Source organism: Platalea leucorodia (genome assembly GCF_965183815.1).
Source record: "Platalea leucorodia genome assembly, chromosome: Z".
In the NCBI taxonomy this organism is placed as follows: domain Eukaryota; kingdom Metazoa; phylum Chordata; class Aves; order Pelecaniformes; family Threskiornithidae; genus Platalea; species Platalea leucorodia.
The window spans coordinates 38,597,564-38,615,322 of NC_138858.1; the positions used below are offsets into that span (position 1 = coordinate 38,597,564).

Here is a 17,759-nt window from a genome sequence, read left to right on the forward strand (position 1 = left end):
TTTGTGTTTCTGGTTCGTTGAAGTGATTTCTCTCACTGTAAATTGTAAGAACTGACCTGCTTAGTGTAGGGCTAATGAAGCCGTGGTATTAGTGTTTATTTTAATTTGATATTTTCCCAGCGATTTCTGGATTCCTGCTGTTTTACATTTTTCTTTTATTCTGCAAATTTGGCTGTGTTTGGCTGTGTTTAAAGATTAAGGGCATTTTGTTTTGGAGGGCTCCCAGGGAACATAGCTGCCTCCGTAGCTTCCTCTGCTTTCATCCTGTTAAACTCCCAGAGACAGCTTGCTTTTAAGCTAATTTGAACAAGTGAAGTAAAGCAGTAGTGTTATATGAAGACACATCTACAGCTTTATGTGCATTGCTAAGCATCCTATTTATTCCTACAGGTAGCCGCTCTCTCTGGTGAAGTGTTGTGCAGTATTATTGCATGACGTCGATTAATATACTGTGAGACTGTTAATAGAAGTGAATTTTTAATGTTTGCTTTTTTTTTTCTTTTGATGAACCCTGTATTAATTCCTGTTCCCAAGTAGGAAGAAAGAAAGCAAGTGCTGGAAAGAAATGTTGTTTAAGTCAAGTTGGGATTTTTGTTAGTAATGGTGCCTCCTACTTCCCCTCCAGGTTGTTTGCATCCGTTCTACGTGGAATGCTCTGTCACCAAAGCTAAGTTGTGATACAAGACCCCTCATTTTAAAAGCGCTGAATGAATTGTTTGCCCTAGTTCCCTCATTAACAGTGAATACAAACGAATATGAGGTACGTACTCATGGACTGAGGCGAGTCTCTTCTATTAGTGTATCTTTGTGTATGAGTTTTGAATGTGCCTGCTTGTTTTCAGTATCTCTAAATAGCACCCACTGCCTAATTCAGGTTAATCATAATGCACGTTTCCATACAGTTTCACAATTTTAGCTTGCATCAGTGAATCCTGGGAGATAGGTGAGAAATTCCAGTGCAAGGTTGATCAGAGGTTTCCTTCTCCCAGAATGTGAGGACATGTGAATGCATCCACAGTTCAAACCTGCACCCCTTCCACTTTCCTAGCTCAGTGCATGTTGATGTGGCAGCAGTTTGTTTCCGGTTAACTGCCTCCATTTCAACTGCTTATTTTGTTAAACAAAATCTGAATGCCCGATTTTTTTGCTTTTATAGAAATTCAAAGCTCAAGTTATCAGCTTCCTTTGGAACAACACACAAAACAAGGTAGGTGATACAACTGAAAATGTTAATTTCTGGTGTCAGCAACTGAATAGTAAGTTTTATGCTTTTCTGGCAAGACAAGGGTATCAGTGTCAGCAATCTCAGTTTCTAATAGGGTTTCCTCCTAGTCATTAACCATTTAACACTGTTTTTGAAGCAATGTAATGCACATGAAGGGTGGTAACTGATGGTCATAACATCTGTCACTCCCAAGGAGAACTGGAACACAAACTAGTTTGACTCTTCTGGTAGACTTCAGCCTTGACATGGTGAAGCATTCTTGGTGAAGCGTTCTCGGCAATGCTGCAGCTGTGACAACTAAATCAGTTCTTTGGTGGGGTATTGTAACACAGTGGGAATGTTGGACCATTATCACCATGGGGCTGGTGGAACCAAAGTATTTTAGTTTAAATATAGCCTGGATATTTCTACGTAAACTATCCTCACAGCAGTAACGGAGTGTAGCAATCAGAATGTTCGCTGTCAAGCCTAGATAATTGGTCTTGCTAGTTTACATTATATATATAAAGTAAGCAATTGAGAGTGCGCCTCGGGAAAGCATTGTTATTTTAAAGTGTTTTTCAGCGTTCAGTGGTTAGTGGATAGGTTCTTTGTATGTGGAGGCTCCAGAAGGTAGCAATGCCATATGCTGTACTTGTGATTTTCTTCCTATTAATTTTCTAGGATGCTGTTGTAGCCATTTCGGCCTATAAATCACTCTCGTCTTTTGGCTCTGAAGAACATACAATTCTTCATCTTCCTGAACAGGTAGCAATGTTGTATGTTTAATAGCAAGGACATCTGACAGTTCTATCCGATGTGTGTTGTATCCTCTTGGAAGGGAAACAAGGCCTTATGCCATCTCTACTAGACAACCATCAGAGCCTCACAGAAGGAATATGAGCTCCTGCTGGTGAAATGGGATGATATTATGTACGATTACCATAACTAAGACTTATAGGAGGGGGAAAGGCATAAGTGGAGGCTGAGTGAAGTCTAAGCAGTCAGAAGTTAGTTCTTCTTCTTTCATTAGTTAAATCAGCAGGTTATTTTTGGGGCACCTGATGTGCATTTTATACTCTTCTGTTAATGCTTGCGGTTGAGTCTTGACACTAAGCGTCTCTTGTGATTATTCCTTCATCCATTGCAGCCACACTCATGCTTAGTGCTTTTGTTCCTGAAATGGGCAAGTCAGTTTGAAAAGTAGGTGCTATTTTTGGAATTAAGCTGAAAACTTTTCATACGTTTCTGTTCTGAACTTTTACAGTGTAACATTTTGCTTTTTTATTGATAAAGGCAGCCACAAAGGAATTGAGGTACTTACTGGAAAGCTTTTTAAGTATGTAGAGGGCTGTTAAACTGTGAAACTTCAGGCTGATCAGTTGACTCAATAACCTTACAAAACGAAAGAGTGCAAGGAGATGAACATATAAGGTCATCTATGTGACTTTTTTTTTTTTTTTCAACAACCTTGTAAGAGAGACTAGGCAATAATCAGTAGTCCATTGGTACTTTACGGCACAGTAAATATTTCTGTAAGTTTTTATTTACTGCATTATTACAAGATTGGCTCCATTTGCGTGTTGTAACTGGCTATTATGAAAAGGTTGGAATAAGCAACTTTAAAATTAAAAAACATACTTGGTTTATATAAATAGATGAGAAGGGTTCAGCATAAACCTTACAAATGAAAAATGTGTTTTGCATAGAAAAGCACAAGACAGAATAAAGGAAATCTCTAAAAACTTCAGCAATACTGAATCTTTCACAGCAGTACATAGGTCTGCATTATTGGTGCTGTTACTTTACGTTCGTTAGAAAATGAGTATATATGTTTTCATTGAAAACACTGTAAATATTTTGCAGTTTTTCAAATTCTAAAAACTAGTATGGAAAAATGTCTAGCAGAAATGCTCTGTGTATATTAAAGTGCCAATATAAAGCATTGTTTTACTCTTAATTGAAGAAGAATCAGAGTGAAAATGAAGTTTCAGTAATATTAGTTCGGTCTGTAAGTGTCAAGATTAATTTTACTATTACAGAGATGGATATACATACCCATGTGATTTTTATCATCCAGTTTTGCCTTTCATTCAGGTAGAAGAAAAGCTTTTATTCTTTCAGCCTCAAATTAATGAAATGGAGTGAAATTAATGAAATGAGGAACTTTGCACATTTAGTTGGTATTTTTGACACTTAGTTAACACTTGGAATCATGAAAGGTAATGAGGATTCAGAATTTTTGTGCTGACATTTCCTTTTTTTTAATCTTTCAGGCACGACCAGAAGTTGACTCACTGGAGGAGGCAGACATGAATGAAGATGAAGAAGAGGAGAAGGAGCCAGATCTTTTTGTTCCGGGTTCTTCATATATTAAGCTGTTGTGTCTAACGCCAGCTTCTGTTTTAGGAGGTATAATATATTCAGTATTTGAGGTTACTTTGCAGATTTATAATCACAGTGACTGTACAGACATGTGGCTTTTTTATAGTGCAGTGCCATGTCAAAGTGCAGCCTTTTTTTTTTTTTCCTGGAAAAATTTTCTTACCAAATTACAGGAAAAAATGTAAAGTAAAAGTTCAGAGGAAAACAAAACCCCCGACCCATTTTTAGGAAGACAGTGGGTCAGAGGTCCTGATGGTGGAAAAAATGCTTATAACTTAAAAATCCTTATCTGTCCTATAGGAAAAGCCAGTTGCTTGTTATTTACCTCAAGTGCCCATTGTTTCATCAGAGTGCAACTTTAACAGGGAGGACTGAGCAGACGTTTTTAAAAGCAGCTGTGTATTTTAGTCCAGCACAAACTGAAGGAAAAAACCCCACACCCCAAACCATAGTGTTTTATAAACAGAGTATTGATAGCATTAAAACAATGCTGTATACAAAATCTACTTAATCAATAATATCAGTGCTATGCTTAATGCTTAATTTTAGTGATGCATATTGATACGAAGTATGCTTCAACAGATGGTCTCCAGTTGATGCACTTGTTTTAACACCTATGCAGTTGAATCGCCTTTAGGATTTGGGATTTTTAATACTCACTTGATTACTCTCATTAATGCTCTCTTTCACTTCCAGTCACAGGATTATGACATTAGTGCCTGGTCACAGGCATTGTTATTTCACTGTTTATAGAATGCCTGGGATCTTGATGTGTGATTGCAACCTGTAAACATTGCCATGAGATAGTAATCGTATTTTGTAGTATTTTCCCCCAGTGGGGGCTCCTAGAAAGATCCATTCATTAAATACTCCATGCACTGGAGTCTGCAGTATGTGCAGCCTCACCTAGAGAGTCTATATGCACTAACAAGTAAGTCTGGAAGCTTTGTGGGGAAGACTGACATAATCAACTTGAACAGAAGAGGGTGATGTATCTTGGCAGAAAACTCAAGCTGTGTAATGGATGCTGAGATACGCAACTTACCAGGAAGATGGGAAAACAAGATGGACTTTAGAGAGAACAGACTGAATAAAAAGATGCAGCTACCACAGACTGGTATAAAAACATACATGCAAATAGTTTTTCCAACCCAAACATTCACTGAATAGATTCTCCCTCAGAGGAGTCGTCATCTTCTAACACTGTTAGTTAACAGAGAATACAGAACAGTTGAACAAAAGCTTTAGTGGCTGGCAGGGTCGTGGTTGTGAGCTAATTGCTCCACTGAAAGGGTATGAAACTGGATTCATGAGACGATGTCCAAGATAGGCCAAGAGCCACAAAATCCCTGTTGTATTGGAGCTGAATCTGTGCCATCTCATCTGCTGGAATCCTGCCGTTACACATTGTTGAGATTAATTCACTACTTCCTTACTGCTTAGAAGGAGAAGGACTGAGGTACTTTTTAAGAAGAGAGTCTCTGTTTCTCAGTTTTCCCCGAAGTCCTTGTTTGTGCACACCAAATCGACTGAAACTTCTAAAGGAAGTTTAGCTTGCTGTTTGTGAGATCTGCCGCCTTCTTGCTTTTCCTTGCTGATTCCTTAAACTCTGAATTGCTGCTTCTTTTTCTTCCTTCCCTCTTCTTTAATCCTTGTAGGAGGAGGAAAATCTTTAGGTTTTTTCGGCCTCTGCATACTTCTTCCTGAAGAGCTGAACACAATGCTATGGTAGTTGCAGTTAAAAGGTTCCAACCAGAAGGTGGGCTTGGTGCTGGCATTGCTATTGAATTGTGGGTTTTTCTCTACGTTCTTTCTCCAGCTCTGTGGGAGAAAAATGTCTAAGCTTGCAAACAAATCTATAGGGCCTATTTCTGCAACAGAGCTGAGGAAAAATTAGGAAATAAAGTAAAAGTAGACTTTCTGTGGCAGTTGGCTGGAACATGCTGCAATTCCAATTTACCATAGCTGTCTGCTTATGTGAAGCATTGGAAAGTGAAGGTTTAGGTAGTATTTTCTGTCAAACTGCTTTAAAACTGATTTGTCATTTCAGTTTCCATATTGCGTCAAAGCATTAGAGTCCACAGGGTATCAGAAGTGGTATGACAGCCTTATTTTTTATGTTAATAGTTTTTCATTCTGGGTATCTGAGACTTGCCGGAAACGTGGTAGTCAGAGAATTAAAAATAATCCCGTATATACAAACTATAAACTTCAGACAACAGCTGCTGCTATTATTATTATTATTATTATTATTATTATTATTATTATTATTATTATTATTATTATTATTATTATTATTATTATTATTGTGTATTTCTGCAGGAAGGATGCTAAGAATTTTGTTCCTGTGATGTTAGTTACCTCTTTTTTTCCTTCAGACTGTTTCCAAGCATAAAAATGGTATTATAGCATTTGCTGCACATCTAGGTGTTTTATTAAATTTATCCAGATTTTCTAGTTTGAGTTATATCTGGCAGCCTAGACTCTTGGGTTGTATCTCTTGCCTGAAGACTCGCTTTTGAATGGCTTGTAAGTATTAAGTCCTTTGGCATAACTAGCAAGTGCAATAATATGACAACAGTGATATTACCTGTGCTAGGGTGTCTCTGTCAACGTGGATGGTTACCAGACGGTTAGCAGAGAAAGAGCTGTCCTCTTTCAGAGAATTTCTTCTCTATTGCTGTAGCCACCCTAAACAAAAAAGCTCTTATGAAAGACTAGAGCAGGTAGGTGGATAGTATTTTCATGTCAATAAATTTAGTTCTGTTGGAAGAGTATATAGTGTTGAGGACTGAGGACAAAGATTTATCGTTTCTGTCTGAATCACTGTAGTGAAAATTGCTAACTGCATACTGAGGTTTTTGTTTGAAGAATATTGGCATTACAGGTGGAGAAAAAAAAATCCCCAGATGTAGGTGCCCTTCTGCCATGCTACAAAAACCTATCAGATTTAAACTGCTACTCTGCTATGAAGTTAAATTCGGAAAAAGCATTGCTGAAAATCATGGGAACTTGCTGAAAATAGGAAATGTGAGGAAGTTCCAGTACAAAACTGTTTTATTCCAAGTGGCCATAGGTATTTCTTGGACCCAGAAAGGATGAGTGACTCCCCTTTTGTCTTCTTTGTCCCCTAGTTTCTAGTTAAAGCAGGACGGCATGTGATTTGGGAACTTGTATGCAAAAGCTTCAGGCCTAGTGTGCAACAGTTGTTATAAATCCCCTTAAAAATCAGTTGTATAACGAAAGCACTAACAGACTTTTAAACATATCAGGTTTGCAAAGTGCTTATACAGTGTTGGCTCTCAGTTGTGATGTGGTAACAAACACGATGCAGTTATGTATACATACATACAGAAACACGACCCTTTTTTCTACTGTGTGCCTCCAGTTAGCTGCTTCAGATTGACTTCACAAATGAACAGTAACTTTATATTAATTCTGTATAATTTTAAACCTGGGTAGACTATAAAATGCATAGCTTGAGAGCACAGAACTTAGTAAACAATTTGTACTGCTATGGTAACGGAAATCAAGGTAATACTTCTCTCTCTCTGTATCCCCTGCTTGCATATACACACTCTCTCTCCATCTGCCTTCTTTGCATTGTGCTTCTTTTAAATCTCTTTAAGAACAACCTGGGTTTAGAGAAAATATTTTTCATTATATTGGTAAACATCAGTTTTATTTCTCATTGTCCTTCTGTCAGCATGTTGCCAGGCAAAGAATGCAATCAACAGCTCATGGAATAGTTAAGGCCATTTTTCTTCCCAGCCTTAGTACTTGACATGACTTACATAGAGCCTCTTGAAGTTGCAGTGGCAGTAAGTATGGTATCAGAGAGACTTGCTAAGAGTTCTCAATTCTTGGACCTTGAGCTTTCATCTGAATGTGTCATTACTAGTTTATCTAAGCATGTGTCCCCTGAAGCACAGGTGTCATTTTGGGTTTTCCAGGGTTTGTTTGGTCTCTCAGTCATCAGGCTCTGACGTTCCCTTTCCTCTCTCCTCATTTTCTTGCACTTCATTCAGCATTTGAAGAGTTTGCAGCATCACTTGTGAAACAGGAGATGACCAACATGCCCCGTGGTGTGTATCATTCTGCCTTGAGAGGAGGGACCACACGCTCAGACCAGGGAAAGACTATGGCAGGTGTTCCAAACTTCTTGCTGAAAATGTATGAGAGGAACAAACAACCAGGCATGACGCCAGGCCTTGCAGGTAAGCCGTCACTTTCTTGAAGTTAGACAAGTATACGTGCTTTGACCCAAAGATTTCTGTGACTCTGAGTGTGAATCAGTTTAAGAAACAATGATGTCTTATGCCACTTGCATATGCTTACATATACTTTTAAATTGTTGGCTTTATTAAGTTAACTTTGCTTTGGGTTCTCCACTGACTTATGCAAGACTTCTGAACTAGTAGCATGAGTATTGATATTGACCTTTCTTTTCCTGTTCCCTCCCTCTTTAAGCCGGCATGTTGTCGTGTTACGACCTTCCAGTCCATATGGGCAAAGATGGCAAGCCTATTAATCGATTTCTGGCCAGCAGGGGACGCAATTTCCAGCAAATGTTGGTAGCCCTCATTCATGAGGTAAGTTTCTGGCTTTTCTTCCCTTTTCAGAAGTATTATGCTTCTTTCCCTGCCTTACTACCTCATTTATGCTAATTAGGAATTAGTATCAGCTAGCAATGGCACGTATGAATGTATCATAATTAACTGAAATTGCTGTGAGGGACAACTAACTTGAATTGAACATGTAAATACTTTTTTTTAAGTGTTCACTGCTGAAGTACCTCTTCTGAAAATCAGTAGAACAAACAGAAGCTGACCTTTGCCTTTATCTGCCTTGCAGACTACTATACCTGCCTTATACCTGTCATGTGTAACCAGTTGTAGGTGAATAGTGGGTCTGAACAATGATGGGACTCTGGGGGGAAATGACATCTACACCTTGCTAAGACTTGCTATTTTATTCTGTATGTTAAATGTTTCAGATCCCTGACTTAGTAGGCTTACACCACTGAAACCGTGCAGTTACCTTTGGTGTGGTCTTGGAAAAAGGGCATGAAATAAGCCCCCACTTAATCATTATGGAAAACAAAGTGCTTGTAACAATCTTTCAGAGAGTTTAGAATTATGGTACTTTTATGGTTGATGTGAAAGTTGATCTTTGACAATTTTGGAGAGCAGTAAAAAAAATAAGTAGTTAAACTGGATCTAGGAAAACCAGTGTACATTTCCCAATTTTATGCCAATGAGAGCAGTTGCTAACACAAGTGGAAGTGTATTAATCTCTTTAAAAGTTCATAAAATAATTCTGTTAATATGATCATTTTGTGTTGCTGCAGAGGTTAATTACATGCATCTGAGGGTGAAGTTTCTGCTCACAGGACATAAATAAGAATGTATGAATTATATCAGTCTGATATGAGCAAGAGAGCATAGATGGTGATTAAAAAAAAAATTCTATGAAATTTAGATTGAGTCTTAGGCAGTATGTCCAGAAATGAAAACAATGTATGAATATCTGGACATTCTAAAGATTCCCCCCCACACCCCCCAGCAAGACCAATTCCTGTTCCACTTTTCAGGGACAGAAAAGCTTAAATGGTCCCATTACCCCTCCTTTCTCTGTCCCAGGTGCTATTAAAGATAATTTGCTTGTATGCTGTTTTGTACAGAGGAGCCTTTTCTTCAGAGCACAGGATGGATCCTGTGTTGACAGTGAACCAGAACTGTGTAATAAAAGGAAGTGTTTTATCTAACACTCGTACTGTACTTGTTGCAGAAGTTGGAAGAGGTAGAATGAATAAGAGATGGGTTGCAGGTAGGAGCATGTCTGGGTCCTGATTTTGATTTGCGACTGACACCCAACAAACCTGGAGCCTACCTGCTGCAAAACTCCTTTATGATGCTAATAAAAAAATCACTGACACCAAACATTTTCTGTTACGAAATAAATAGAAGATTTGAGTGGGAAGGTTGCATGTGCAAGGTTTGGAGAGTTTTCTGTTTACAAACTGAAAGCCTGACACAGAACAGAGGAGTCTGCAGTGGAAAATGCATGGGGGCTGCGTTCTGATCCTGTAACGCATCCGCATGGCTCCCTCCTGGCTTTGCTCTCAGGGCCTGCTCCCTGCTTGTTCACACTGCATTTGTACGGGTTCACTCCCTCGACCTCTTTGAAGGAAACAAACTAGTTCCCTCTCTAGCAAGCCTGTGTGCATCATAGTTTGTCTGAACTTTCCAGTCAAGGGATGTGAATGTGTACCATGCTGAAATTGGCTGCTTCTACCTAGTGCAGTCTTCCAGCTCTGTACCATCTCTCAAACACATCCATGTGCTAGCATACACATAAAATTTTTACCTATCATACAACATCTTATGATTTTGGCCCTTCTGAACTGAAAAGCCACAAAAAGTAATAATCATGTCTTGTGGCCACAGAGACACCACATGTGTCCCAGTAGAAGTTAGGCCAAGTGGTACAAGGACAAAAGCCGGTCTTCACCAGTAGCACCTGGGGTACAGAAATCCCTCCCTGGTGCTGTGTTATGAAGGCAGTATCAACAGCGTTATGAAATATGTCAGATGGCAAGTTCTTCTCTCAAACTAGTAAAAATAAAAACCAAAAACCACCCTTAAACACAGATCTCAAGGTATCTAGTCATGCATGCAAATTTAATAGATATTTTCCATCTTGACATCCTTACTGCTAAAGAATGAGATAAGAAACTGGAGATAGTACCCCTCATCATCGCAGGAGTGTGCAAGTAAATTAATGAATATTTTCTAACTACTTGGATGCTCCAGTGGAGAGCACCAGGGGAAGTCCACAAGAATATTGCAGAATATGTCAGAGGAGCAGATTTAGAGTGATGAGTTATGAATGAAGCGTGGGCGTGCATAGCATCCAGAAAGAAAAGTTCTGCCTTCTATGTACTTGCTTCATTCAGCAGGACCTGGGTTCAGTGCCAGAGATTCTGGAGAAAACCATACTTAATTATAATTAAAAGGCATGTATTCAAGTGTTACATAAGCTGAATTACAGTGGGATGAAGATAAGTTCTAAACTACTATGTGTAAACACTCACCTGTTGTCCTACTAAAGCACCAAATAAAATCTTTGGTAGAAAAATAAATTATTTATTTGTGTGCACTAGCAGCAATTATAACATCCAGCAGCACATCAAACATAGACTTTTCTTGTGCTAACAAGCTACCTTCAGAGAAACACAACCTTAAAATGGTTTGCTTGACAAAGCGTGGGTTTTTTATTGAATGTGGTGAACTGGATGGAATTAGTAAATACATGCCAATGACTGGAGACGGAAATATTTTATGTCTCAGTATTTTACAGAGTCAATTGATTCAAGGTGTAATAAAACGAAAAAGAAATCCAATGTCTTCAGACAATCCTAAATGCACCCTTTTAGTGAAAATTCACAATAACTATAAAATTTTGGTCAAAATGTATCAGTATTTCTGTTCTCAGCTTACACTGCTTTGAAAGATAAAAAAGTTTTTTCTTGCCCTTTTTTTCCTTTTACATAGTAGACAGTTGGAGTTAGGGTTGTCAAGAAAAAGGTCCTTGGGCCTTTGGCTAGAAGCAAGTCCCTGGGCTCATCTGACTGAATTTCATGCCTTAATGTTTGTTTAGTCCTCAGTGTTCTTTTGCGGAGCAGAGTTTAACAGTAAAAACAGGGAGCTTAAGCTGTAAAGCTGTCAAATAGCAGTATTGGTCTAAGAAAATCGAGTTAGTAGGACCTAGACTCATCTTTTCCCTGCAGTGGCTATAGGAATTAATGTGCTTTTGCAAAACCATTGCTTCAGAGTTCAACACAGCACATAAAGCAGATTTTTTAGGGGTTTTAAATTACCAGAATGACACTTCTTTGCTCCTGCTTTGACTCCTTCTTTTTATTTTGGGGGTTTTTCAACTCTTACAGTAACTTTTTAAGTTAAGAAGTGTTTCCTTGAAAAGCAGACTTAAAGCTGCCTTTGAAGCATTGCAGTCAGCATAAAGCTCTGAGAAAACCGCGAGGTGGATGTAAAAACCAAGACATTACAATTAATTGGGAGATGGCAAGCATCCATTTATTTTATCTCTAAAAATCCCCAGCAGTTGGCATTTCCTTAGTTATGGATTAGCAGTCATCAGTATAATTGCCATACTGGGATAATAACGTTTTTATCTCTTCGGTGATTTGATCTGTGCTCACATGTGTAGAATATGGACCTACAGGTTGCATATCTGTCTGTATCTGTGTATGCTTAGTTGCCAGTGTCACACTCAGTTTTTTGAAAACGGGGCATGGGAAGGGGCTTGAGGTAACCAGTTTCATTTTTGTGAGCCACTTTACGTGTAAAAGTGTAATGCCTGAGATTCTGCTACCAAAAAAAAAAAAGTTACATGAGGTTTGTATGCAGAGGAAAGAATTTCTTCTTGTATGTTTAAAAGTCTATAAAGCATGCAAATAACAAATACCTGGGTTTAGCTACCATTCAAATCTAATGGTAACAACAACAATAAAAAGGTAATTTACTGTTAAACCGTAACGGGCCAGACTTATTCTATCTCCTAGGTGCTATTCTAGCTGAGGGATTGGATGCAGCTATAATATCTGTCAGCAGGATCAGATTAAGATACAGGAGAGTTTTTTGATGTTATTTGAACTGGTATCTCATGGGAGGCAGAACGTATGTTCAATAAACAGTGATGCGTTTGAAATGCTGTATTGCTCTTTACTAGTCACTGGTGACTTGGAAGAGGAAGATCATCTTTCCCCTAGACATGGGGTTGTGCTGTTCAATTGATTATTAAACAGAGCTTGTTAACCTCTCTGTGAGAGGACATGGAAGTTACTGTAGTTACAGGGGTCGGAAGTCACACAGACCATGGGTTTTCTTTGTTTTCTCTACAGCTGCCTGGCTCATACTGTACAAGAAGTCCCTGAGGTCTATCACAGTCACCTGGGCTAGATCAGCTGATAATTACCAGTCACTGTTTCAGTTTTTGGAGTAATTCTTCCTAGGAGTTTATAAGAATAATCTCCTACCAGCTTTCTCTGTTGTGAAAATGAATGAGAATGAATAGTCACATATGTCCACATCATGTACCATATGTTTTGATGGTTCTGTAACTGTATGTTTTGGGTTAAAGTTATTAGGCTTTCAGCTAGCTACCCATCTTTTCTTTCTTTAGTGGAAGTGAAGGGAACAGTTCATGCTACATGCAAAAAGCTCAGAGGCAGCCTGCTTTTGGCACACAGGTGTGGTAAATGGTGGCTTTTACAGCCCAAACTGGTGCAGTGTTTTTAAAATAAAGGAGGATGGTCTTGCCTTTGCATGTTTCTCAATACTCAAGTGCTTTCTTTGTGTTCGAAATAGCACAATTATTTTGCCCTAATAATTAGTAATATTTACAGGCACAATTGCAAAGTTGGGTGCCAGTGATGAGTTGTACAGTATTAAATACTGCTATACAAATGATAATCATATTAGGCACTTTGTACACTTGTGGAAAAAAGATTCCCTGCTTCTATTTTAAGTGTGTTCATTAGATGTGCTGTGATGACATTCATTTTTGAGCACTAAAGTGGAAAGCTCCTTCTGTACATTTCTTTCCTGGATTGATTTTGATGTAATCGAGAGATTCAAGGGTATATTCAAACCTTGTACATGAAATGCCGTAAGATGATAATTGGATTTTCTGGAACAGAATTTGCTGTAGTGTATTCTTCCATGCCTAGGTATTTCAATGGATGTAGTTCAGATTATGAACTACTTTGTGCTGGTTTCCAGTACTGAATTTACTGAATGTATCTCCTCCAGGGATGAAACGGTATTCAGGAAGTAAGTTCTCTGACAGATTTTTGCTTTTCTCCTTCTTAGTCTAATGTGCCTTGGAGAAAGAAAATTTTTTCCTCACAAAGGAATGCTGGGGGGAGGATTTGGAAGTATATGCATGCAAGTATGTTAAAAAGAGCCTCTAAGCAAAATTTAGGATGAAAAGAGATGCTACTTCACTATTTCATTTATAGGGACATGTAATGCTCGCCTTATTTATGAAATCACTGAGGCTGTGGTTTGTGTCCTGTACGTGAAAAGGGCATTTAAATACATGCCTAGACATTTAACTGACATATTGCTATTGTTTAAAACATGTTTTCACAGCCACACATTTGTTAGAGATGAGCTGAATTTAGGGGCCATGTGAGTGGGCAGGGCTATCGAGGTAGAAACCTGTTGTACTTAGTAAGAGAACTTACTGGGATTCCCAGTCTCCCTGCTCTACAGCAGATTTTAAGATGGGCCATAAATATTAATGATACCATAGTTTCTAGGTTCTTTAAACAGTATTATCTCAATTAGATACCCAGGGAAGTGATAGAAACATACTTAATTTCACTGTTCCCTGAATTTCTTTTGTGTGCCCTCTGCTGGCTATATATCAGTGCAAAACGAGTGAGTGATATGCAAAGATCTGTGGCAGCACAAAGGCACCAGTGCTGAAAGCAAGCTCATCCAGATCTTGCTATGGTGTTTGATTGTTATTGGGAGTGCACTGGAGAGGGGAAATGAGCTTCTGATTTCATTTTAAATTACTTTCCGGTCTTGCAGAAGCATGTAAAACTTGTGTATTCAGAAGTGTTGAAGTACAGGAGTAGTGTCTCCTGTGGTTTGCCAGCATTCCCTGTCTTGGATTTTGGCCAACACGGTCTATGCTTGTGTGTCTTTTCAGGGAGATGTGTCCTTCTTAAGCATTGATCAACAGGCTCAGATTACTAGCTCCTAGCTCATGCTGCTTCCTATTTCCTTAGATGTCAGGCTGCAGCTCTTCCTTGAAAACTACTTGGCAGCCTGGTCTGGCTATGCTCGTCCTAAGAACATCCCAAGACCAGCGTGGCAGTGTTTCATAACTACTCGTCATTGGTTAAGAAGTCCCTTGAGCCTCCTTCCCTGTGCCTCCCACCTGCCCAGTATCTGCTTAGACATAAATTGAGCACTCAAAATAACCTGAACTTCACTTACTGTCAGCTTTCAATATGCTTGCTAGTATTAGTTAACCAACGCTTAATGTAGTTGTTGTTATCATTGTGTATCCAGTGATAGAGGAGAAGTAAAGACTGCTGGTTTCCTGTACTGAAATAGCAGGTATCAGCACTGCCTCTGAGGTAATCTTCAGCACTATGACCAATCATTTTCAGTTGTAGATTAATTGTACTTGAGTGTTCTTTGTTATGTGAACATAACGTCGTCCTCTTGTCGTCCTCTCATTCCACATATCTGCAAAATGTTTACTGCCATGAAGAAAGTTAATTAATCAAAAGCTGCCTAGCAGTTCTGCTGGTCATCAAGCACATTTGCAAATTTTAGATAAGATGTGCAAGGTACTGATAATACATTCCTGATTAGACCATGTTGTCTAGTTCCTTTAAATGCAACAGTACACCTAAAGCTTTATATTTCCTGCATGAGCACCTGAAGTTTTGAAAGCCTGCTTTTGCTCTGGCGCACAAGTGTGGATGACATGGTGAACTTCATAGATCACCATGAGACCAGACAAATCTAAATCCACAAGTCTAAAATAGTTTTAGAGTAGAGGCAAAGAGGAAGACTGGAGTTGCTGAAGATGCCTTGGGAACCTAAGGCAAACAATTCTGACTGGAGCCTTGACTGCTCATCAACTTGTTGGAGGAATTGATGAGCAGAGATGAGAAGGGTGTGTGAATAAAATTTTGGCTAAAAAAGAAGGACTAGTATTAATTGAGTCATTTAAAGATGAGATTTCTTTTTTTCCTGCAGGATGTATTTGTATTGGCTGTAGGGTAGAGTAGGTCATCTCTTTTGGTTGACTTTTAGATTGCATTTATTTGTATAGATGTATTAGTACTTACTCAAAACTGTTTTAAATTCACCACTAACAGTGGGCATGAAGCTTTAGCATGGTCCTTTGTTTTTTGTTATAAAATCCATGTAAAGAAAGAATATTGACTGCTTTATGTGTATCATGAGGGGCATCAAATAGAGGAGATGAAGCAGGAAGACTTAGGAGGATAATTAACAGACAAGGGGAGTTCAGTTTTTTATCTTGGTTAACCATTCTGTACAGAGGAGGCCAGTGGAGCACATGATGGAGAAAGGAGGTTTTGCATACCTTGAGGCCTGGGGTGTTTTGCACGTTAACAGCAACTAGTGTCTGTAATAAAACAGGAGAATAAAAAGGAAGAATAATAACCTTCTGGGATTAAGCCTGGCAAGATTAGTTACTCTAGGTGGGCTTTGCACAATGTTTTATCACGGCTCACAGGGTTTTTCCATAACTCAGGGAGTCTGGCATGTTCTTTTAATTTAGAAATAGAAAGAGTAGGCCTTAAACAACGGATACTGAGAGATATTCTGTCTCACCTCAACCTGATATGTTTACCTTTTGTTTATTAAAACTGACAACCCTGGAAACTGCTGAGATTACATCTTATTTCCAATGGAGTCCAAATGGCTGTGATGACATTTTTTCATCTTTTTGGTAGAGGAAGACAGTAGAAATAACTGGACGGCAGCAAGAAAAATCAATTCTGAATGCCCACCGTGGAATATGATGAGATATAACAATGGACACCCATCATTTTAATTACGGAAGGGAGAACAAAGTACATTATCATTTTAGTTTCCTACAGCCATGTGTAATGTCTTATGAGCATGAGCAAATGATTGCCTGCAAATCACAGGTTGGAGAACATATATTCTGCATGTGTTAGACTTAATGTAACCACTTTACCCTTTCTGGTGTGTTGCACAGGTTAACATTCAACCCTCTGAATGGCACCGCTCCATACTGCTGCCACAGTCCTGGTTAGGATTTATGAGTCGAACCTACAGTGCAGTCCTGCAGGTAATTTTGGGTACATAATATTGTGCACATTAATGTCCATTCAAGTGGTGTGAGTTTTAGTTTTACCAGCAAGAGTACCCATGCAAGTTACAATAACTTAAAAATAAAGCTTGAGGTGTTTAATACTGAAGTTTATGAAAAGGAAATAAAAATGAGTCTTCAGTTAATGGCAGCACAATCTGGGATACTTTGTAGAAGTACTGCTTCTGCTTACAGTTCAGGTTCTTGCAGTCTTGTTCCTGTGTCAAGCTGCAGAATGTGTCAATTCTTAGAATTTTTAGAATGTGAAATTTTAACTAGAGCTCTAACCTATTATTTTGGGTTGGAATTTTGTAATAATAGTATCAGAAAGGAGACGGACGTTATTGAGGAATGATTCATTAAATAGAACTTCTCTTAATCAGCATGAAATGCTGTCACACTGAGGGACTTGTCTTTTGATTTTTTTCACTCTATCTAATGATTAGGAAATATCTTAAAACCTCTCTTTCATTAGGTTAGCTGACCTGATATCTAGAGCAATGAAGTGTCGTTCGGTTTTTCAACAGGAAAATTATTTTAAAAGCTTTTAACAAATAGCTGCCTTCTAGGAGGCTCTCTTTGTGCTACTAGAAGAGCTTATTTGTTTGTATTTCCAGGCCACATCAGCTGTTTTCAGCATGAGCAGCTCAGGTTGCTGAGCAAATTCTAGAAGTATTGACTATTCCTTGTTCTGCTGTGCAGCAAAACGTATGCTTCTCTAACATTTTCAAAACAAATTTTACCTTGGCCATCAGCAAAATATCAGATTCTAAGCCGAGCCAGCCCCATTACAAAGCAGGCAGCAGCTATTCAAATTGTAATTCTAGGTTGTAACTAGAGAGGGGGCCATTGTTGCTTGCATTTAATTACTTTCCTATTTTGCTTCCCCTCCAAGGCAGCATTTCACAAGAAGCTTGGCATTTATTAGACTTGTTTCTGAAAGCCTCTCTAAGATTTTGTGCCATTTTACAGGGCAATAGAGCCTATTTTTGTTGCTTCTGAAGTCCCTCACTGGAGACCTAGTATCTTTACTTACTCCTTATGCTTTTATAGTACATTTTACCTGAGATGGCCAAAAGAGACTACAGTATAAGATGAGTAGTCTGGATAGTACTTCAGTAATTCAGTATTTCTGAACAGCTAGTAGAGTAATCATTTCTACAGTTTGGAGGCAGACATTCATAGAGTCCAATTCACCAAGACATTCATGTGAGAATTTTTTTCCCTTTGGACACCTGAAAGTCCTCTTGTC

At 38.6% G+C, this 17,759-nt stretch overlaps 1 protein-coding gene across 5 annotated transcripts in view; it reads left to right on the forward strand.

The window, feature by feature from the left end:
* FOCAD (focadhesin) overlaps window positions 1-17,759 on the forward strand; it is a 122,574-nt gene that overhangs the window by 69,018 nt on the left and 35,797 nt on the right. For all 5 annotated transcript variants that reach the window (XM_082335502.1, XM_082335503.1, XM_082335505.1 and 2 more), the window contains exons 17-23: window positions 626-760; window positions 1,157-1,207; window positions 1,889-1,972; window positions 3,481-3,616; window positions 7,618-7,806; window positions 8,060-8,181; window positions 16,394-16,486. In XM_082335502.1, the coding sequence (XP_082191628.1) occupies window positions 626-760; window positions 1,157-1,207; window positions 1,889-1,972; window positions 3,481-3,616; window positions 7,618-7,806; window positions 8,060-8,181; window positions 16,394-16,486 (810 nt within the window). The remainder of the gene's footprint in view (window positions 1-625; window positions 761-1,156; window positions 1,208-1,888; window positions 1,973-3,480; window positions 3,617-7,617; window positions 7,807-8,059; window positions 8,182-16,393; window positions 16,487-17,759) is intronic.